Here is a 24,255-nt window from a genome sequence, read left to right as displayed (position 1 = left end):
TGCATGCAATACGGTCCCCCCAGCAGCTGCAATAAGACTAGCGAGCAATGAACTTTGCATCAGAATGAGTCATATCGCCGGGGGAGAGGAGAAGTGAAGGTTAATTTTTTAAGTTTTTAAAACGTTTTCACCAAAAGATACAGTGAAGGAAGAATAATAAGAGGATTCGAGTCCGCACAGTATCTTCACGCTACGGGCAGGCGACGTTATATTCTGAAAACATCGACGAAGGTTAACAACAGGTATATCGTGGCGGTGCAAAACATTGGCAGCAATTTACTAACAATCATGCACCCCAAACATCGTCGCTCCAACCCTACCAACCCCAACCCAGTCCCGGAAACGAATCAGAGTCTAAAGCACAGAAAATAGAAAGAAAGGCCCATAGAACCAAGAGTACAGCAAATTACCCCACCCACCCTGCAACATTGTGGAGGCTACGGCCTGCCCCCCCCCCCCACAGAGTGCCTGTCGCCCCAGAAAACCCGAAATATAGACGAGAAAGAATAAGAAAGAAATGAAAAAGAAAAGAACATTAATACCTTTGATATAGGGAGCGAGAGAGAGAAAATCAATCTACATTCCCAGAGAGAAAAGGGCGGGGAGGAGCCCACTCGTTACTAAACACCCGAATATCCCGGCCCTCCCGAGACCCACAGTTGAAACATCGGCCATTATTAAGGTAAAGTACATCATCAAGTAAGCCTACAATGCGGGTGTGGAAAAACATCATACGATATGCGCCCATCAAAAACTTTAGTCAGATCCAACCCCATCCCCTACAGCCAGCAAAATCAGTCAGCAGTGAGTGATCAGCTTAGCCCTGGCCCGATCGCGGACGGAGTTTCACGCCAACCACATCAGGAGAGCCCCTCCCCCCGTGCACATCAGGATAACATGGTTGCCTGTGAGAAGAAACAGGATCCCAAAATGGCCACCAGCCATCAATACAAAGTCCTTTGTCCTCCATGATTAGGTCCGTCAGGGCATCAATAAAGTACAGATTCGGCGGGGAGAGGATTGAGGGCCCCCCGTCAGAAGTCAACACGCAGGATAGGAGTTGCTCAGCAGAGTCACCCATTGAACTCGGCGGTGCAGGCAACATGAAGGCAAGCCCAGGGGGAAGGGGAAACAATGTAGCAGTCACGGAACGAAAGGGCTGCCAGTCGACGGCTCCGATTGAGACATCCACAAGGCTAACTGCAGAGTAGGCGCAGGGAAACAATGTCTCATCATGGGGAGGCAAAGGCAAACACTCACTCGGCTGGGGGCAAGCGCTGCGCTCGCGAGCCACTGTAGACTTCATGGCTTCCAGCTGATCACCCAGTGCTTGGAAGCCAGCAACCATCTCCGACCGGAGATCACGGAGGGCAGCCAGGATAATGCCGTAGGATAGTGCAGGTTGATGTTCTCTTAAGGCGGGTGCCAGCGCTGGTGCTCGCAGTTCAGTGTGCCGCTCCGGCAGGGCTCGGCTGTCCACGGGCAGGGGTATGGTAGCTCTCCCTCGCCGCGGGAGAACAAAGGGAGACATGGCGCCGGTAACAAAGCAGCAGATCTGGGGAGGGTGTAGTAGAGGCGAGTATCGCTGAGGAGCTTCGAGACTACCAGCGGCAAAGTCAAATCAGGTACACCTCCCAAAAGACGTCTCCCACCCGGCTAAGCAGCGGGAAGAGGGCAATCGTCTGCGCTGATGTGGGTCGCCAGATACCGTGCATCGCTCACCTTCCCTGCGGAGCGTAGAAACACCACCGACGGGTTCCTCAAAAGCGGCCGTTCTGGTACGAGCGTAGTCCGCGATGAACTTCAGCAGCAGCGCGGTGGCGATTGCCGCGGATGGGAAGGCGCCTCCACTGAGTTATCCGCACCGTCCAGCCGAGCCGACCCCATTCAAGCATCCAGGCGCCGCCGACAAGCGGCCATGTAGGCGAGGGTCCGGGGCGGGAGTCGTACCTCCAGTTTCTCCAGCACCTAGGAGCGCTAGAAAGTCGAAAGAGGAACGGAGCACTCAGCTCGTCCTCACACGCATTCCGCCGCCGGAGTCAACCAGGAAGATAGTCAGGATAGCGTTGCGGAGCTCAAGGGCCGGCGGAGCCGGGCGACTACACGTCCGCTCCGGTCGCCATCTTGGCTCCTCCAGTTTGGGTCTTTTTAAGTGATGTGACCAGGTTATTAAATAGTCTGTTTTAGATCTGGGATTACATTAACTAAGAAGGGGGATGAGGGCACACTGCCTCACATCCCAGCTGAGTTCGCCCCTTTGCATTATGGTGAATGCAGTTCACAATTGGCGCTTATTTGAATATCAGTAGTAATATTTCACCAAATCTGGTGCAGGTAGTGCTGTTCATCTCTAGACACGTGTTTCTGGATTTTGTCCTTCATCAGTAGCGATCAAAAACTATTTCTTATTCGGGGTTGCTGAGAATACTGCCACAGTCCTCTCGGGACTCAGTACCTCTCACAGGCGCATCTCTAAAAGCTTGGCAACTCACTGGTTCAAGGGAGGAGCTACTAACTATTCTCCCCTTCTTTGAGCTAGGGGCCACCATAACCAAGAGCTGGCGACTTTTCTTTTCTTTTTTGTCTTCATTCGCCTTGGAAAGAAAAACAGACAAACGTGCTCTGGGGTCCCCCTTAACAAAGCACCAGCCAGAGATCTTTGTTTTGAGCCAAGGATGGGTCACTTTACACACAATTTCTCCAACCGTGGTTAGCTCCGTTAGACACAGCCATCTGTGAAGCCAACACCAGAGTAGTGAAGTAATACGATATAAAGGCCTAATCATAGGACTGAATTTGATCAGAGGATTTAACCAATTTTCATAAGGAACCCAAAATTCATTCCTCTTACTTTCTGACGCCCTATCTAACCGGATTGTATATTTAACAGATATCATCCAGTCCACCTTGGTCAAGGAAGTGTTCTTTATCCAGTTTTTACAAATATCTCTACGAGCAAGCAACATCAATAAAAAACAACATTCTCATATTGATTGGAAAAGATTTATAAGATTCCGGGAGCCCAAAAAAACAAGAATTTTGCTTACCTGAAGTGTCTCACCGAGTATCACAGACCTACAATTACTTGTTTCTCTCCAGAAACCTTGGTTCTCTAAACACTCCATGGAACATGTGAATATCACCCACTTTTCCTGGCCACATTTTGGACATTTCAGCTTGGGACCTTTCCCTTGTTTGGACAATCTAAGTGGAGTCCAATAAACCCTGTGAAGACAGAAAATGTGGTTCCCCCTTAAATTTGCGGCACACACCGTGGAATACAGAATGTTACAAGATACTTGCCATACGTCTCCCAACTGCATCCCTGGCAAGCTTTTGCCCCACAGGTCCGTTGGTAGTCTAAAGCCGCGGTCACACAGGTCCAATGGCGACTTTTCTTTGTTGGGGGTGGGGTTGGCCCGCTGTTATGAGATACTTTGGAAATCAAAAGTGGATCGTTGGAGACTCAAGGAGCGTGGACTGGCTTGAGTTCATTTTTTCTGTTACACTGTTGCATGCGGGCCCCGGGTCAAATAAAACAACCTCTTCATCAGCATCCTCCATTGCGCTACTCAGAGTGGACTTTGTCGTAGCCTGCCTCAGCATTAATAATTTTGCTGTTCAACACGACATTAGCAGATTCTACTGGCTTGGAGCTTTCCTCCAGGCGCTTGAGCAAGTGTCCGCTTGCCCATGTCTATCTCCTTAATAGTCGAGAACTAACTATAGGATATAGCAAACATAAAAGCTCAAAAAGTTCTTGCCAAGTCTCCTATCTTGGGTCCTGGGATAGAGTTTCAAGAACCAGAGGGTGAGCCCAGCCCAACCTCAGTTGGCCGCAGATGGGCACACGTTCAGTGCTGTGGAAATGCCTTTCCCTTGATATGCACCTCACATGGGGTCAAAGATCATTGCTTGGCTGCCTCCTGGCAGGAGAACACAGTGAGAAATGCTGGCTGCTGGAGTCCCCGAAGCAACAACACCACCAATGATGACGGGGAACGCAATGGGCTGTCATGGAGGTCTTCCTGCGTACAGCGCTGCGGAAGGGCCTTTCCCCTGATATACGCCTCACACAGGGTCAAAGATCACTGCCTGACCGCCTCCTGGTGGGAGCGCGCAGTGAGGAAAGTTGGATGCTGGAGTTCCTAAAGCACCGGCAACAACAATTATGACAGGGCAGGCAACGGGCTGTAATGGAGGTCTGCCTGCGTGGATGCAAAATTATTTATTTATACTCCTTTTTAGGTCTTGCGACCTGCGGTGCACTGCGTAGCAGTGCTCACGCAAGCCGCGTGAGCTATAGTAATCAAAAAACGGGGATTGTGAGCTGACCTAGGAATCGCACACGCTCGTGCATGTGCGTTTCCTTTGCAGCTCCCCCATTGGCCTTCGTGCGCGTCTTATTGTAAAAGACTGCACGCAATTGTCCCGAAGCAAGCACATAGCTCCTCCCATGGCCAATGGTGTCGATTACGCGCACCAAGCGCATAATCGACACCAATAGGCCGTGGGAGGAACTATGATTGTGCCCACACAGGCGTGACGTGCGCGCCACTTGTTGTTTATTGGAACAAAGCAATGAAATGCTTCAGTCATGCCAGGCCTTACCCTTTTTTGATGCAAACTATTGATTTCTTGCCTCGGCTTTATACGCGACAATGTTTTTGATTACACTTGACAATCCTCCTTGGAGTGTTAATTAAAATCGCAGCCGACGAGTAGGTGTGGGAGATCATTAGATCGCCCCCGATCACTCGGCTCCACTTCATATTCTGCCGCCTTTGCATAATGAATAGGGCACACGAGGGGATGCAATGTCTTCATCAGCAGAATTAGCATCTTAACTTTTTTTGTTTTAACTGTGACATTGCATTGCACGTGCATTATGTTCAACTGGCCGAATGCTGGTAGTTTAAGGTCAGTCTGTAAAATGGACGACCATTCCTCTGTATTGTGCTGAAGTGTACATGGGCTGTTGCCATTGGTCTAACAACATACGAGAGGGGTGGGCGTACGGAAGAAGACGATGGAGCTGTGCAGGGGAAATGATAGCACCTAATTAAGTCACGTTTTTCAACTTTTGAACTTGGAGATAAACCCAGTGCTAAATTAAGACTGTTGCCTTATGGCACCAAGCAGAATCACCACAAGAGAGCGCCAGATTACAACAAACAGCCTAAAGAAGGTGTTACAGCTAGGGGAAATGCAGCGCCAGAACTGCAATGGCAAGCAATGCACTAACAATTCAAATTGCACCATACACTAAATTGTACTTGGTATACATTATTTTTGTAATTGTTTCTTAATCACACATAAAGAACATTTTGTTGTGACCTGGTACAATGTGACAAACATTCAAATTATCCATGTAATTACAAATGCGCACAACAACAGTAGAATAAATATTCTACTGCAGTAAATAATGGAAGAAGAAAACAATTTCCTTGGTTTTTAGTTTTTCCTAGTGCTATTCCTGACACAACCATTTGGAAAATATATAGTTTACAGCCAAGATAAGTTGGAACAAATCATTTTTCCAGTCTTGTGAAATAGGAAGTACCCTTTTCTGATTTAATTCCTTGTGGGTGTAAGCCTTGTGCGCATTTCTTGTGATTGTCTGCTCCTTGAATGCTCCTAATTCGATGACTATGCTGTGTGGTTTTGCCTACTAAACCCTTTCTCTGGCCATTTTTTGTTACCTATTGCCAGTTTTCACTTGCCTGATTCATATACATGCAATTTAAGCTACACAATTATGCAAACTAAGTTACACCTAACTCACTATACTTTATGAAAACAAGTTAATCTGCAATGACAAACAAGCATTTGCAATGCAATAGGTCTCGCATTATTAAAGTTTGAGCTATTGCTGTTGCATTATTTATCAATGCCAATAGCTCAAACTTAAATAATGCGAGACCTATTGCATTGCAAATGCTGGTTTGATTTGAAAAAGTAAATCCAGTTGACTAAATTAACAAACAAAAAGTTTGACTGAAAGCACTACTGAACTACCTCTTTTAGGTCTCTGATCTCAACATCTTGCATGCGCTGTCTCGAACTGAGACATGTATCTACTTGAGGGCTTACAGCCCCCCCATAGGCTTTCCATTTGCTGACATCATCTCTCCATTTTTTGTTCTCCCCATTTGCGAAGGTCATGCATAAGTCTTGTTTTTTCCGGTGTTTAGCCCTCCCCGACACACATCACCCAAATACTTTTAAACCTACTTAAAGGCCATTTTTATCCATTCTTTCTGGACTACTTTATAAATAGGTTGACTTGTCCCAGGAATAAAACACAGTCATAGAGAGCAATGTGAGCACCGCACTATAATACACACAAACAAAAGAATAAGAATCTTTGGGTAAAAACCCTACCATATAGTACACTTGGGATATCATATTACTCTAGGTAAAATACCCGACTAGCATATGAGCACAATACGTTTGTGTTCTGAATTCGCGGACTAATTATTACACTGGAGTGTTTTGAATCCACGAACTACTGTATGCTGAGCGTGCAGGTGTACAGATCGTGAAGCCTAGTGAAAACATGGCTACCTACCCAAAGGGGACTAGTGGTGCTGCAAGTTCCTCTGGATCCTGGACTTTGGGAGTAAGAATAATGTGTAAAATGTTTAGTACGAACCCTTGAACATTTTAAACCTTTCACTCAGGGTTCTTCTACATATGCTAGTGCTGCAAGGCGGTCATAAAATAAAGGATAGTGCCATCAAAACTCGTTAAATAACATTATGAGACTCTTTTATTGCCCAACTAATTAGACTACATTACGTCAACCTCAGTCAAATAAAAGCCTGATTCAGCTTCGCCAGGATTCTTATCTGTGACTTTGAACTCTCACATAGATGAGTGCTGCAGTCCATTCACTGAATGGTCATACCAGTTCACTTACAAATTACAAAACCGTTCAATTATCATATCTGAAGGTCTAATTCTGTGAGACAAGCATGGCCACCGGTGCACCAGGCTTTTCTCCTCTGTTATGTTATTTAAACGTGTAAGGCACACAGCTACCCCAGGTAGAAAGGAAAATAAATAGTGAGTTACTGATTAAATAGCCATGTCTTCACTCTTCTACGGAAACTTCCAAAAACGGTTTCCTCGTGTATAGAGATAGGAAGAGAATACCATAAGGAGGGACCCAGAAAGGAAAAAGACCTGCCGCCCTTCCTTGGAAGTTTGATTCTGGGGGTAACAAATTTGAACTGTCCAGCAGAACGCAGAAGACAAGGAGGTGTATACAGTTGGATTAACGATTGCAAGTATTGTGGGGCTGTTCCAGATATGATTTTAAACATAAAGCACAAGGCTTTAAATTTAACACAATTCTCCACTTTAAGCCAGTGAAGGTTGACACCGTCCTTGGGTCCAGACACTTTTGCACCACCTGCAGCCGACATACTGTTGTTTTGTTATGTGCAGTTCCCCGCAAGGGCACTCTGTTAAGAAATGTCATTAAGCCGTACATTGGTGGGAAAGAAGTATCTTTCTTCTACTGGAACATTATGGAAGAAGCAGAGGGTGAATTTAGCCTTCCGTTAAAACTGTGGGCTGGAGAGGGAGAATCCCAGGCAGAAGAGAAATGGATATAATCTTTTAGCCTTCTCTACAAAACCATTAAACCCGCCTGGTTGAGGCGTAACCAACTATTTACCAACTATTTACACTACATTGAGCGTACTATTCCCCTAAAAAGCTCTCCAAGTTTCAACCAGGGAAGTGCTGCAGTAAATGCTCCCTCCCAGCTGCCTCAGACTTACATATGTTCTGGGAGTGTCCGAATGTCAAGACATTCTGGCAAGAAATTAAGACATCACTTGAATCAATGCTTCAAATCTCTATTCCTCTCTCCTGGTCGTTAGTCATCTTTGGGCTAACCAATAACATTAAGGGGCTAGAAAGAGAATTTCTATATTATGCCATCTTAATAGCAAGAAGAGAACTATGCAAAAACTGGGTTAATGTAAATCCGCCGACCCATGCAGAGTGGTTGTCGTCACTTCACGAAATATCGAAAGTAGACCTAGCTAGAGCCTGTAGCCCTCGAACTCTGAGATTTTGGAACTTTTTAGTAGATTGGAGACGGGATAACTGATACGCCTGATGTTTTTTTATTTTCCCCCCCCGGGTCCGATGATTAAGCCTAAGTTTCCATGTCCAATGGGAGGCACCCCATGCCACAATGCTACTGGACTATCGGCCAATAATGGGTTCGAATGGAGATAGTTTGTGCGGGGCTCTTCCTCACTAAGACATCAGATCTACTCTGTGGGAGGTCGTGAAGCAAATCTCTGGTTTCGCGATGGTACAGCAGTGATCGTCTTCCTGCAGCTAGAGTATCCCTGAAACGATTAAGTGGCTAATAAGGACAAAAAAAAAAAGCCGTACATCGGTTCCGGTCTTCATATAGGGATTCATAATATTGCCCTAAAGCTGCACTTATCTCACCAGGGGCATAAAGTTGTATATCATCTCTCTAACAGACCTAGGTATAAGGTGTCCCCGGGATTCTGGCTGAATAAGCCATGCCAGTAGATTACCAGGTCTACCCTCTTCATGTGCCCTCGCCATGTATGCTTTGTAGTTGTGGTGTTCTAAAGATCCCTGGCCTCACTAAGCCTAGACTGTATGTTCATCTGCCCCCAATACATTATTTAAATCATGCAGCTTAACATCCAGGTCACTCCCACCGACTGAGCCATGCAGTGTCCCTTCACCACTACCTTGAATGACTCCCATTCAACTGCTGCGGACGAGGCAGCACCTTGATTATGAGCAAAATAATCTGTAACAATGTTCACCAATGTGTCTCTAAAGCATGCATCGTCAAGTGATGGGGGTATATCTCCATGTGTGAATCTCCAGATATTCCCTGATAGTTCCAAGCTTCAGGAGGAGCAGACTGTGGTCAGACACTGTACGGCCCAGGTCCAAGCTTCAGGAGGAGCAGACTGTGGTCAGACACCGTACGGCCCAGGTTCTCAGTGTGCGTCACCCATTGGCTAAACCTGGTGGAGCAAATAAACCTATCCAACGGGTATGTAGGTGATGTATGTGAGAGTAGTAGAAGTCCCGGTCTAGCCCGCAGTGGGCACTCCCGATGTCTGCCACATCCCACCGCTCCATCCAATTCCTGAAGCCCTCCGAGATTCTATGTGCAAGTGCCCCTTGCAAAGAGGGGGGGAGGGGGTGGAGCAGTCCAGTACAACGTCCACCACACAGTTATAATCTCCCCCACTAGGATATCTTTAGCAGCCATTAGGCCAGTTGGGTGGATAAAGTTTGTAAAAACACCAGCTGGTCTTGGTATGGGGCGTAGATAATTTCCATCGTAATGGCTTAGCCAAGCAGTCTACCTCTCAATAAGACATAACGCCGTTCTTTGTCGATCACAGCATGTGTGTGCTCAAAAGGTGCCCCTGCCATAATCCATATAAGTGCACTCCTGGCGAACATTGAGTATGTGGTCACAAAGCTTCCGATTTAATTTATACTGCTTGTTATTTTCCAAAACATAAATAATGTTAAAGCTGTGATCTGCAGCCTGGTTTAACAGCATTTTGTTTTGCCACTGTGGTTGCTCAATAGTAAACATTTAATGCGATTTGTGTTTACCCCAGTATATGTTGCAGTGTTAACTGATGGTTACACTTAATTAGTGTAGAAAAACATAAAAATTAACACAATGAAAGGACAAAGGTATCCCTAATCATGAACACATCTTGTATTTTTTGCACAGTTTATTATAAGATGAGGAAGAAATGGATCTGCCCACAATTTAAAACACTGGGATTTACGAGACAAAGCTTTAAGAGTAATGAAAAGGGACACCATGCTCCACATAATCTTTGCCCTGAGCAAATATTTGCTAGTGGTAGGATTTGCACATGGCAAGGTGGGCTTCAAATTTTAATGACACTGCAATGGAGAACCAAATCCCCATCAACTGATCCCAAAGAACCAAGTACTGTATGTTGTTTATTATCATAATAATAATGATCTATGTACATATTTTATAGTTTTAAGAAAAGTAAATGATGAAATGTCATTTTAAAATACACTTGTAATGGTTTTTAACAGAAATAAAAGTTTTATTTAATCATGAACTTTCTTTGATTTTAGTGCGATTTGGTGCTTGATGCAGCTCATAAAAAAACTACAGAATCCGGTGTGGGTCCAAAACGAGAAGATATTGTAGAGAGTATTCTTTTCAAGTCTTCTGATTTTGTTGTTGTGCACTTTAAAGACATGGATGTCAGTTATGCAAAAAGAGGTATGTTTTCCATTATTTAAACATGTGTTCCTTAAACCATTCATACAAATATTATATATTATTTCCAACATGAATTTAAGCAATGCTAGTACATTCTATACAGTTATACTGGTGGCAAATCAGGGAAAGACATTGTTACTCATTTCTGTTTCTGCTTTTTGCAGTTATACTTCATGTTGTGTAAACATACCTTTAATATTTATTTTTATTAACCTCATCAGAGCTTCGAACGTTCAGCGCCCAGTGCTGAACGTTCGAAGAACGAATGCTGGCCCGACGGCCAACGGTCGTGCGCAGCACTGGGGAGGTAGTGCTCGTGACGACCGTTGGCAGCAGTTAAGGGGTTAATGTAAGAGAGTCAACCCATGGGACATAAGTCACCTAGCACCAGAGCCACATTGGTACCTGTGCAGTTTGTACAATAAACCAACACTAGGTTAGCAATGCAGTGACCTCTAGACAATAAATTCTAATATCACTAAAGAATGACTACATCAGCATTGTGAAAGTGGACACATTGACACACATTCAGGAAAGCACTGTCACAGGGACAAGTGAGAATATATACATGTTGCCATGAAAGAACACTACGCCTATAAGGCACAGACAGTTATAGGGAATGTGGTTCAATCAATCAAAGCTTTTTTAGATTATTAATAAATCAAATACAAAAACAGATAAAATATACAAGTAAAACTTTATAGAAGCACATTTATTATAGTGTGACATACTGATGAAAGGACATTTTGAAAACGTAATGTTAGGCTGTTTTTTTTTTTTAAAAAGCACCCCACTGCATAGCAAATCACTGGATAACACAGCGTTCGCAAGAAATGTTAAGCAAGTTTATACTTCTAAAACAGATATGCCTTAAGAGCAGTAAGAATATATTGCCGTTCGATAGATTCATAATACTTATTAACAGCAACAAAATGAAGGGGGATGTTTAGTCGCACAGGCAAATTAAAATAGATGCTGATTCGAATTGACCCATTGGGAAGCAAAGGTAGCTCCTCATAATGCCCAGGTAAAGTTTAGTCAGAAGTGACTTATCCCAAACGTTTTAGCCAGGATCAAGAAAGGATCCATGCCCTCAGATATCGGGATGGTGGCATAATCGTGCATGGTAGATTTCTCCTTGTCCCTCCCATCTCTGTTAGCATTGTGAACATTAGATATAGCCCATATGTTATCCACCTTGGTAATTAGTTGAGGAGAAACTCAATATCCACCTGGTAGAACAGTGGCTTTAATTCTGAACATAATACACTAAAAGACCCTAACAAAAGGGAAATAATAACGCCTTCCTTGGATAAATCAGAGAAAAGTCTCTCTATAACTCTAGAAACTTAATTGAAAAAAGGAATTGAGATTGCCAACATGGGAATAGTTAACTCGCATAGCCTAGTCAGATATTTGTAAATATTTATTTACATGTAATATAATAAGTCTGTTTTCAACAAATACATAATTTTCTTTACAGAAAACAAATAGCAATAAATGCAATTATGAATTTACCCCTACAACTCCTCATGAATCCTTAAGAGAACAAAGACAGGACTAAAAAAGCATTCCGGTCAATCTATTTAACTCACATTCTTCAGTCGCACACATTCAACTAACATTCTCAAAATACAGACAAGTTAATATCGGGAACAATAAGCTCTTGAGCTGAGCTATTGCTCCATTGGGCTCTGGAGTGGTATTAACTTGCGGGGGATCACCTTTTTTTTAAATGCTGAAGTGTGCTGGAAACCGAGATTTCAATAGAATGAAAACAAATCAAGACTTTACTTGGTGATGCACAAATTATACGTATTCACAGAAACCTGATTTCTACACACTATCAATGGAGTGCTATACACTATATGTTGTTGTTGTAATACTTTATTCGATAACACAGTATCATAAAAGTAAATATAATTTACAATTTCATCACGAAGAGTAAAATAGATAAAACAAGTTCCAAAATACAAAAGAGAAGGAGCAAGTTAAAAAACAAATTAAAATACACATCAGTAGTAAAAATAAAGTCCAGTCTGATTTGTTCCAGTGCTAGTTAATAAAGTGCTAGTTGATATAATAACACAGTTATACCACTTGGTATCCTACCCCATTCTCAGTTGAGCAAGCTTTGTTGGTATTTGCCATGCTTTCCCCAGAAATGTTGCAACTCCGCAGATTACCATCATAGATGTAGTGTCTGTTGTTAAAATGCGGAGAGCCACTGAATATTGCCTTGTTCCCAGTTCTCTACAAACTGGTCTTAGCCATCTTCTTCTGGGCCCCCTGTACGCCCTACAGGCAAACAAGAAGTGAGCTAGAGACTCAGTGGGATTAGCACACCCGGGCAGGTAGCTTGATGGTGAGAGAAGTCTCTCCAGCTTCTAGTAAAGATATTCAGTGGTAGGGTTCCATACCTCAATTTCAAAAACAAAGTTCTGTCTCTTGGGTTTCTAATGAAATCCAGAAAGGGTTCTAGCTTCCTCTCTGGCTTATGGAGCAAAAACTGGTCGGTTGAAAAGCCCCCCTTTAGATTTTTCAAGTCCCTTGCTTGAATCCACTCCCAATAGAGTTTCTTGATGATTTCCTTAGGGGGTGGTGACTGAGAGATCCACTCTTCACTTAGCCCCAAATTGAACACCAGATCCCTCAATTTGTTTAGCCAGCCAATCTTCATTGGAGAGTTCAAATTAATAAGATAATCAAGGACAGCTGCATAGTTGACAAGCTCCGGTGTCCTAAGACGTACCCAATAAAGTAGAGGCCGAAGGCCAACAATGTCTTTAAAAGAACGGCGACCCATGTCGTGGAGTAATGGTTTTAAGGGAGTGGAAGTAGGGAGACACACTAGCTCTCTCAGAAACGTATTCTCTGCTTTAACTAAATCTGGGACTCTGTCGAAGCTCCACAGTTCTGGCCCGTAGGTTGCAGCTGCCAGGGCCTTACCATCGTAGACCGTTAAAGCAGGGCTAATGGGTCTACTGGAGGTCGCTCGATGATCTCTAGAGATAGCTTCCGCCACTCTTTTAAGGCTTAAAAGCATTTTAGCTACGTGGGAGTCCCACTTCATTTTACGGTTTATCCTGACTCCCAAGTAGTCAAAGGCTTCCACTTCCTCAAGTAAAATACCATTAAGCGAAACATTAATCCTCCTAACTTTCTTGCTGCTAGACAGCACCATTAGTTTAGTTTTAGCGGTGTTAATTGTGGGCCCAGGTTCCTCACAGAAGGCACTAAACCTATTTAAAAGTTTCTGGAGACCAAAGGGGGTTTTGGACATTAGAAGGGTGTCGTCTGCAAAGAGGAGGGTTGGTATCTTTTCACCTACCAGGGTGCGGTCATCCACTGGGTCCTTCCTCAAATGGTCTGCCACCCCATTTATAAAGAGGGAGAACAAGGTGGGAGCCATCACACTTCTCTGGCGTACCCCCTCTGTACTGGTATTCTCTCAGTCAATTCTCCTGCACTCCCCCATCTGATTCTCGCATAGGTACCATTGTGCAATCTTTTGATTAACTCTAGGAGATATCTCGGTAGGCCCATGTCATGCAGCACCTGCCACAATTTAACTTGCGGTACAAGGTCAACAGCAGTTTTACGATCAATAAAGGCCAAATACAACGACCCCTTGCCAATGGACACAGTTTTCTAATATGTAGCTGTAAATCTGAAGACTTGGTCCATTGTACCTATTTCTGCCTAAATCATGTCTCCCTCCTCTAGCCAAACCACCATTCTGGAGATCAGAACCCTGCCAACCACCTTTTGGATTACATCAATTAAGCTTATTGGTCTGTAGTTGGCAGGGTCCTCTCTCGCCCCCTTCTTGTGTATTGCGACCACTTCCGCTCCTTTCCAGGAATCTGGGACTGAATGGCCCTGTAACAGGAGATTCATCAAATGTAAAATGAGGTTGGCCCAAACATGGAGAATTAGATCGCCTGGTAAACCATCCGGGCCAGCAGCCTTTCCAGGGGCTATGCTGTTAACGGCTGCCTGAACCTTAGAGAGTGTAATGGGATCAACTAATTTAGGATCCATAGTCTCTGGCTCTGGATCTAGTTGGACAACCGGTATTTGCTCTGCACCATCCTCCCAACTATAAAGATTTAAAAAGTGGGAAAACCATTGTTGTTTGGTTATATTGTTTGGGACGGAGTCAGTTCCCCTTCTAGTTAGTTTATTTAATAGATCCCAGAAGAGAGTTGAGTCTTTTAAAAAGGCCGCCTTCCTGAGTTCCTGGCAATGATCCTACTCCCATGCCCGTTTTGCAGATACCGTGATATTTCTATATTCCCGTCTCGCTAACCTTACGGCCACAGGATCTTTTTTCCGTAGGGCTATAAGAGATGGCTTTTCTCCTTTCCCTGCATTCTGCGGTAAACCAGGGATTGCCACTTTTGTATGCAAGATTTTTCCTACCTCTGGTCCCCTCAATTTTAAAATGGGAGCCTATAATATCTATAAAGGCCTTGTAAGATTCACTGAGATCAAACCCTGGCATGGGATTGAGCATGGAATTAAAAAGGGAGAGTTCCACTGTCTTAGATGCCACCTGGAGAGATATACTAGACAGTGTTTCTTCCTGACATGCCACCTTATCCCATTTTAACCTACGATTGCAATTAGATGGAACTACTGCTTTTGTGGAAAGGTAAGGATTTATGGGCTTCCCTTTAGCTTCCCATCTGATGCCAGCGCAAAGTGGATTGTGGTCACTATCTGGCATCTGTTTGACCTCCATATCTACTACATTCCCCATAATCTTAAATCTAAGATGATATAATCAATGCGTGAGGGGCCATTCAGCCTGTTGAATGTCATAGCCCCATTGGGGTCCGAAGTTGTTGTCCCGTTAAGGGCCCGCAGATTGTGTTCCAGTGTCAGGGCATTTATCTGTAGGGCCTTGACCGTCCATCTCTTAATGGGACTCAGGTTATTGTAGGGATAGAGTATTTCATATCTTGCTCACTAGTCCCGAGCAGATCTTCCTTACTTGGGGGTTCATACATACAATTTAAATCACCTCCTAAGATGATATTGGATCGTGGAGGATACCTGCTAAAGCTGTTTCCAGGGATAAAACTGTGGTCGAGTTTTGATTGCTTGGGCTTCCTCTGGCGTGTACATTGAAAAGGTCAACTCTATTGCCATTCAGGGGTCCTTTAAAGGATAAGTGTAGGATGTCCTCTGAATTTGCATTATGGACAGAAATATCCAAATTAGTTTTTATCTTAACCCATATATGTAGGACCCCCGATGGGCGACCCAAGCCTTGAGTTACGGCAGGGACATAGAAGGTGGTATAACCAGACTTCTACAAGGGTACCAAGCTCCACATCTCCTGGAACATGTAAATCTCATATTTATCTATACATTTGTGCCAATCTGGAATATCCAGTTTCTTTTTGAGGCCTGCAATGTTCCAGGAGAGGATACGAATTATGCCTGGTTTACCCTCCCCAACCCCATTTGGTTCAGTGCCAATTGAGGAGGGCTGGACAATAATTTCCTCTTCTAGAATGCCTTTCACTCAGTAGGAGTCCTGCTGCTAATTAGCTGTGAACTAGGTGATAGTGAGCTCATAGGAGCGTTCAGTGTATTCGCTACTCCTATTCTACTTAGAACCATAGGTGATAAGTTGGTAAGTCAATCAATCTCATCCAAGCCTAGAAAGGGGGAAAATCTGTTTGATGTTTGGATGTTAAAAACTGTCCCTCCCAAGGTGTTGTAATAGTGTGGCTTGCTTATCCTAGGTTGCCGATTTATTAATGACCTAGGATAAAAGTAGCTCAAGTCGTGTATCCTTATCCCCTCTCCACCAATCTCAGACACCTGGTACCAGTCATTTAGGTACGAAATGACCCTTCCGTCCCTAAAATTTATGATTATTACAGCTCCCTGAGTGTCTTTCAGCCTCTTGCCTACCCACCCAAGCCTTCTCACATTTATGATCTCCCCATTGATATTGGGAGGTAGTGGTCTGTTGTTCACTAACCAATTTATCACTTTGTTTTTTAGGTCAGTGTACCCTTCCTTTACCCTTGTTTAAATTCTGGGACCCTTGTCAATATTGCCACGTATGGGGCGGCTTCTGGGGGCAAGTCAATCTGTATATTTGAACCTTTGGAATTCGTAGGATCTAACATCCTCCCACTACGTTCTCCACACATATCTGCTGTTTTGCTTGGAGGTGCTTCGGATTCCTTCGCCCTAGATGATTTAGATGTTTGTAGGTCGATATTGGTTTTAGAGGCAGCCTGTATTTTTTCTGATACCTGGAGTGTTGGTTTGACAATTTTATTCCCTTTACTTAAAGGTGTCAGTTTAGGGATATTATCCACTTTACTTAGGTTGTCTATTCCAGATTTCTTACTATTATCTGCTAGCAAACCTTTTTAAAAAGTTGTATTTGAGGTTATAGCTATTTCTAAGGACTGCAGCTGAGTTGCTAGCCTTTTAGTTCTTTCCACAAGGGGTAACAATAAGGATCTTACCAGGTGCTCTATGTTCCCTAATAGGTCTTCATGTGGGCAGGGGTGAGCCAGTGTCTGGGCTGGGGTTGTGTTCTTAGATCCTATCTTCCTCGTCATTGGGGGATTCTGGGCAATATTAGGTACTTTTACCCGCCTACCTTTGTGGGTATTTCCCCCCCTCTTTCTCTTTAATGTAGGCTTATTGATCGGTGGTAGGGGTGTAAGTTGCAGATTATTCTTTGGAATAGACATTAAGGGATGGAGTATCAAGGATTCCTCGGGAATAATTTCTAGTGAGGGGTCTAAGCTGGAATTCCTATTACTATAAGGTGTACTAGTCTCCGATAGTGTGGTAGCATCGCAAAAGATAGAGGGGATACTGATGTCATTGTTAGCAGGGGTTGTCTTCCTACTATTCAAGTTAGGGGTTGCGGCTAATTGGATTGGCCCTAGCGAAGAGCGTCTATTCTGGAGGTCTGTGGATAAACGGCGCTCTGCCATTTCAATCTCTTGCCCGAGCGCCGAAGCAGCTTTTGTAAGATACTGCTCAATCGTACCTCTTAATGACCCTCCCTCTAGGGATATCCTACCCTTAACTGCCTTAGCGCCCTTTGGAGATATTGTTCATGGACGCTGATAAGCTGATGTGCTAGATTGCTTAAGCTACGAGATTTGCACAATGATCTAGTGATCGAGGCAGACAGGTAAATATATGATGTAAAAAAACATACGGATGGTTGCAGTCCAGTTCAGAGTAGTAGAATGTAGGGGCGCTGGTTTTCCCGGGGCATGGATGTCAATGGTATGGCCCGTCCCGGCCTCCTCCAGCCTCTGAGGGCCACAGAGGACACGTCTTTTGCCCGGGCTTAGCCCGGCGCGTCCTGCGCGCATCCTCGCGGGGCGAGGGACTAAGCGGGGCTTTATGCGCCTCCTGGCTCCTGGTGATGATACTTCCTGCTCCAAGGGATCCTGGGGGTTGTATTCTCGCTACTAGACCGGCGGAGCCAAGCCCGGCCGGTCGAGAAGAAGTCAACGGGAGCAGGGGGGCGGAGCCATGCCCGGCCACAGCAGAAGAGGTACGTAGCTCAAGGGGGAAATGCTGCAGCCCTCGCACAGCGTCACAAAGAGAACCTATACACTACACTATATAGATTTATCAGTAAACCTTTGTCTGTGCAAAGTTAGTGCCTATTACAATGGAAAATTTGCTGTCAATAAATGAGTGTTCTACCACACAATGCTTGAGTTATATTAAAAAAATTACCCCTCTTATTGATTGAAGGTAGGTGGGTTATGAAAGTTTGTCATTCTGAAAAGTGGATTGTGGATTCTAAAAGGTTTGGAAACCACTGCTCTAAGATCATTAGTGGTGCGCGAGAGCAAAACTGCATCGTCTACATAGAGTTAGGGCTTCAGTGGTTAGTTTGAGTCTTTGGCAAGTCTTTACCATTTGAGATTAAAAATGTATTCAAGTCGATAATATATAAAAGAAACCGATTTGGGGCCACTCCACAGCCTTGACCAACCCCACAGACTAAGCCAAGAGGCTCAGTGCATTGTCCCTCAGTCACGGTGATAGTGGATGCTTCTACTGTAGGTTAGAGAAGGCATCTAGACCAGGTAAAAATCAGCAACTTCTGGCATCAGATGGATCCACAAAATCAAATTAATTGTTTGAAGCTATGCGCCATCCATTTTATGAACGCTTTCTGCCTTCCAGCAAGAAAACGTCGAATTAGGTGCTGATAGAAAAAACGAATGTCTTGTGGGACTGCAGTAAAAAGAGTGGTGTGGGCTTTCATGCCTTATGTCTGGAGACTCTGAGGCTATGTCATTGGTTGGAAATCAGTTGCATCTCCCTGATGGCAATTCACTTGATGGAATCCCTCAACATAAGAGTAGACAAACTCCGCAGGCATCATCTTCACTGATCTTGAGTGGCATCTACACCCAGAAGTAGTGCAGGGTATCCTCGCCCCATGATTCGCACCTTTTGTAGATGTCTTTACTATTTCCAAAATCACTTGATTTTCCAAGATTCTGCACAGTGGCGGCTGGTGATATTTGAATGTGGTGAGGCGTTCTAAGGACAAGGTCCGCCTTTCTTCCGAAAGTAGTGTCATCCTTTCATGTGTAGTTATCCATCAGCCTGTAGACTTACTTCTCCCCACTGCATCCCTCTTAGGGCAATAAGGGCTACACTGGTTGGATCCTTGGTCGACCCTAAGTTTCTACGCTATTAGGACTAATGATAATATAGTAGATAGACTGATGTCATTGTGCTGGGCTGGCACCTATGTACTACTCTGTTGTCTTGTGTAAAGGCAGGACAGAGTCCCGACAGGCTACTCGTGCTCTTGCCAGTGCTCCGTCTGACAGCTAGGGAGATCAATAAGGTGAGGAATCTGCAGTTAGAGTATCCACAGAAAATGTTACCAGAGGTAAGTTACTTAGTCTTTTATTGTTTTAAGACTTTTAAGAGGTGCAAGGCAATCTCACGGTACAGGGGTGTACACCTCTCAGAATAACAGTAACATGACTCCTAATCCACAAGCCCTGACTATCATAAGGTGAGTGAAATTCCAAAGCCGCAATGTACTGTAGTATTTCCAGAGGGTGGAGCTCTAGGGTATAACAATCAGTGAAACACCAAACAGAGCATACCCAACATACCACCCCCGACTGTCCGATTCACGGGTCTTTATGCTGACGCATCACCCGCCTAGAAGTGTAAGACTTCAAGGTTTCTTTGTCTCATCCCAACAGAACTATAATAATACTGGATCACCCCAGTCAGGTGTCCCAATCGTCCCACCGTTTCTAAAGAGTCAAGACATTGGCATGCAGTGTATATCTAAGAATGTCAGGGGGGATTAGCGTGTGTGTTTGTCATCCTTGATGATATTTTTAAATTGTTCGAGGCGCATATCCCATGCCTGATCATTAAGGTACCTTTGCAAACCTGCCTTCTCCACCCTCTGAAGCAATGTACATTCTGTAGTAGGGGATCTCTGTGTATAGTCATAATCTAGTGAATAGTCCCGCCCATGTGCGTGGACCCCGGAGCAATCAAAAATAATCTCTTAAGCTGTCTTCTGTGCAATCCTGCATAGACACTTAAGAGAAAATTAAAGACAATAATGCATCCTATACCTATAAGGCTACACTGTCCAGTACTTCAACTAGAAATACAAAGGAAATTCCACCAATATCACCTGTAACACAGTCTGCTAAGTTTCATCAATAGAGAAACTTCCCCTTCACAAAATCCTTGGAATGATAGAGAGGAAGGGATGGACAGACAAGCCCCATAGGCTGCCGTTATATGTCTGGATAAGGGATACTGTGCCTTTAAGGAACTCTCCAAGGAGACCCTCGGTATCCCATGATGCACAGCAAGCTCCTTATACTTTCAGTTCTTTTTTCCGGCTCCTGCTAGCAGGATCCTGGAGCATTGAGCTCTCCCTTTTTGGGTGTTTAAACAATTTTTTGGCACTTTTAAAGTGTTTAAAGTGTTTAGAGTGTTTCACTTGACGTCTTTTGGCTTCTTCTTCCTTTTGCTGAAGTCTTTTGGTAGTTTTGGCCACTCTTCTGTCGAATATGCCAGCCCTGTTCGACAAGTGTCCTGAGTGTGCCAGGAAGAAGGCCAAATCAGATGCACACAGAGTGTGTATCCTCTGTCTCCCTTCCTCTCATGTCCCTGAAGACAGCGAGATCTGTCTAGCCTTCTCCAGGAGGACCCTCAGGGAAAGAGAGAAGATTTGTCTCCAAGGCCTAGAGCTCCAGAGACAACAGGAATCCGGTGGGTCTGGGCATGAAGGGTCGTCCTCTGCCCGTGCTGTGGCCTCTGGGGGGGCTCCCCAGTCAAGAACAGGCCAGGAAAAGACACAGATCTCCATCAACGTCGAGGACTTTGGCGTCGAGAGTGATGACCACTATCTGCTCCCCGTCTCCCCAGGGCTCTAGGTCGAAGCGATGTCGCCGTTCGACGTCGAGGAGACCGACGTCGAGGACTACATCGACGTTGAGAGACCATCGACGTCGGGATGGGTCTAAGAGGCATCGGCGCTCGCCGTCGAAGCGATGCCGCCGAGGTCTACTCGATGTTCGACGATGAAGAGAAGAGTCAACGTCGAGGGATGTATCTTCATCGAGACGTTCAACGTCGAAGAAGGGATCGACGTCGAGGAGGCGAAAATGGACGTCAAAAGGCAGATCAAGGGCCAGGACTGTATCTTCGGCCTCAGTGGTCAGCCTATCCTCTGTTTCCACGAGCCCTCGGTCGCGGCGGCCCCGGCGCTCGTCTGGAAGGAGATTGGCCTCGAGGACATCCTCTTCAAGGCCTGCACAAAAGGAAGAGGAGAGTGGCTAGATCATCTGAACACTCGCAGACCTATTGGCCATCTAGGCTCCGGACGCCCACGCCTCCTCCGCCTTCTCCTAAGGAGAATCCTCCTCCTCCTCCTCATCGTCGTCCTCCTCCTCCACCTCCTCCACGTTCGGTGTCGTTGCTGCGTTTTCCATCGCCCCCCACGGGGCTTCCAAGACCTAGAGGTCCGGTTCTGCCTCTGCAGCTTCCGCTTCCTGTCCGGCCAGTGGAACGCCCGAGGCCTAAGAGGTAGAGATCAAGGTCTGGAAGGAGACATTGGTCAAGGAGTGACCGTCGCTTGTCAACACAGTCCAGGCATCGCCGCCATAGGGACAGGTCCAGGTCCCGTCATACTGATTCCTCAAGTGCCCGGGAATATTCACCAACATTGTCAGATTACCCAGTTACGAGGGTGTCATCGGTGGATGACATCATGTCGTTCCAGGAGGTATTGTTGAGAGGGGCAGCGAAGCTGGGAATTACCCCGACGGTCCCCAAACCTTCGACATCTGTGATGTTTGAGACCCTACACAAGCGGCAGTTGTCTCGACCCTTGGTGCCAGGGCTAGAGGAGCCGGCAACGGAGCTCTTCCTGACGCCGGTGTCAACTAGATCTGCCCCTTCCCGGCTGCAAAAGAAATACAGACCACCAGATTCTGATCCGGCGTTCCTCAGATCGGACCCAGTGCCGGACTCGGTGATAGTCACTGCAGCTAGGAAACAGCACGCTACTGCCCCGGCATCTACGGTGCCTCCAGATGAAGAGAGCCGTACGATGGACTCTGCGGGACGTAAAGTATGCGGTACAGCGGCTACGTCGATGAAGGCTGCTAGTGCGGCGGCTCTCCTGGGTCGGTATGACCGGTCGTTATGGGAGTCCCTGCAGCAATTCCTGGAGCACCTTCCTAGGGACAAGAGGGAGGAATTCCAGGAGATCATCAACGAGGGTATGATGGCCTCCAACCAGGTGATCAGCTCTGCTGCAGACTCCTCCCTCCTGGCGGCTCATGGCTACTGAGACGTCATGCTTGGTTGCGCCAGACTTCACTCAAACCGGAAGCGCAACAGAGAGTAGCCAACCTGCCTTTCTCGGGGGCTACTCTTTTTGGAAAACTTGCGGATGAGGAGATGGCCCGCATGAAGGCGGAAACTGAAACCCTGACGGCTGTCGGGTTGGAAAAGCCGAAAGAGCAAAAGAAGCCCTTCCGTCCTTTCCAGAGACGTTTCGGTGCCCAGGGAAGATGGCAAGGTCGTCAATCTGGCCAACAGCAGCAGCAGCATTACCAGCGGCGCCCGTTCCTGAAGCACCAGAGGGTTGGAGGCGGCCAGCAGTCCTCCTCAACGCCTAAAGGCCCGGCCGGGTCTAGGCCCTGAGGTGCAACTTCCCCCTCGTCCGTTACCCGCTCCGTTGGGGGTAAGCATACAAAATCACATGGCAGAGTGGAGAAAAATTACTCTGGACAAGTGGGTGCTGAATATTGTTTGCAATGGATACAGTCTTCGTTTCGTCAGCCCGCCTCCAGCTATTACACCGGTTTGCTCGCAGTTCCAGTTGCGCGTGCTCCAAGTGGAGGCCGATACCCTATTAAGAAAAAGGGCGATAGAAGACGTCCCTCTGTCTCAAAGGGGAAAGGGTCTTTACTCACGGTTCTTTCTGGTATGCAAGAAAGACAAGAACGAGTTCAGGCCCATTCTGAATTTGCGACAGGCAAACAAATGGATTCGCAGAGAAAAGTTTTGCAATGCTGTCTTTGCACCAGATTTATCCTCAGCTGCAGAGGGGAGACTGGCTTTGCACAATAGACCTGCAAGATGCATACTTCCATGTGCCCATTGCACGGAAACACAGGAAGTTCCTGCAGTTCCTGGTCGGCACCAATCACTATCAATACACCGTACTACTGTTTGGACTGAAGTCTGCTCCCAGGACTTTCTCAAAGTGCATGGCGGTGGTAGCCGCGCACCTGAGAAAGAACAAGGTGTTTGTCTACCAGTACCTGGACGACTGGCTGATCAAAGCCTCTACCTTCCAGGAAGCGCAATTGCACTTCAACAGGACAGCCGTTCTCCTGAATCAACGGGGGTTGAGCATAAACATGTCCAAGTCTATTCCGACGCCTGTCCAGTGCCTGCGGTACTTGGGAGCCTCCATCGATACTCGGTCAGCAAGCGTGTCGCCTTCGGAGGAGAGACGTTTATCGATCCTTCGGAAGGCTTAGGCTCTCATAGCTGCTCCATCTACGACAGTGAGGACGGTGTCTTCTCTACTGGGGTCGATGGCCTCTTGTATCTTCCTCACGCCACATGCACGGCTCCACATGAGGCCGCTGCAGGAATGTCTGGAGAATCAGTGGGATCAGAGGCAGGGGAGCTGGGGCGACAGGATCAGGCTGTCCCTTCACGCCCTACAGTCTCTGAAATGGTGGTGCTCAGCGGAGAATCTCCTCAAGGGGTTCCATTCCACAAGGACATTCAGAGTCAGACTATCGTCACGATTGCTTCTCTCCTCGGCTGGGGAGCGCATTCAGACCATCTACAGATCAAGGGTACGTGGTTCCCAGCGGAATCCACGTACTACATTAATTTCCTGGAACTCAGAGCGGTTCACTTGGCATTGAAGGCCTTTCATCCGTCCTTCCAGGCTAATTACTTGCTTGTGCAGACGGACAATACGACCACAATGTATTACCTAAACAAGCAGGGGGGCTCGCGATCGCGCACCCTGTCACTGGAAGCGCAGGCGATCTGGCACTGACTGCTAGCCAGGGGACTGACGATAACGGCCACCCATCTGCCAGGTGTGCAGAATGCTCAGGCGGACGCACTCAGCAGGCTCGTACAAGAAAACCACGAGTGGGTTCTGAACGACGAGGTGCTAGAAGACCTCTTCGAGAGGTGGGGCACTCCAGGCGTAGATCTGTTCGCCACCGCCGAAAACAGAAAATGCTGAAACTTCGCCTTCAGGTATTACCAACCGGGGTCTCTGGGGAATGCGATCAGCTGGTCGAACAGCTTTCCGTACGCTTTTCCTCCCATTCCCCTGATACCGGCGGTACTCATCAAGCTGTCCCGGTCCAGAGCACGGATGATCCTAATTGCTCCGG

At 46.1% G+C, this 24,255-nt stretch overlaps 1 protein-coding gene across 22 annotated transcripts in view; it reads left to right on the top strand.

The window, feature by feature from the left end:
- The window catches only part of ATXN2 (ataxin 2), a 1,802,199-nt gene that overhangs the window by 284,035 nt on the left and 1,493,909 nt on the right, over positions 1-24,255 (top strand). For all 22 annotated transcript variants that reach the window (XM_086943042.1, XM_086943056.1, XM_086943053.1 and 19 more), the window contains one exon: positions 10,153-10,303. In XM_086943042.1, the coding sequence (XP_086799168.1) occupies positions 10,153-10,303 (151 nt within the window). The remainder of the gene's footprint in view (positions 1-10,152; positions 10,304-24,255) is intronic.

Source organism: Lissotriton vulgaris, chromosome 11 (genome assembly GCF_964263255.1).
Source record: "Lissotriton vulgaris chromosome 11, aLisVul1.2, whole genome shotgun sequence".
In the NCBI taxonomy this organism is placed as follows: Eukaryota; Metazoa; Chordata; class Amphibia; order Caudata; family Salamandridae; genus Lissotriton; species Lissotriton vulgaris.
This window is presented reverse-complemented; position numbering and strand designations above follow the sequence as displayed.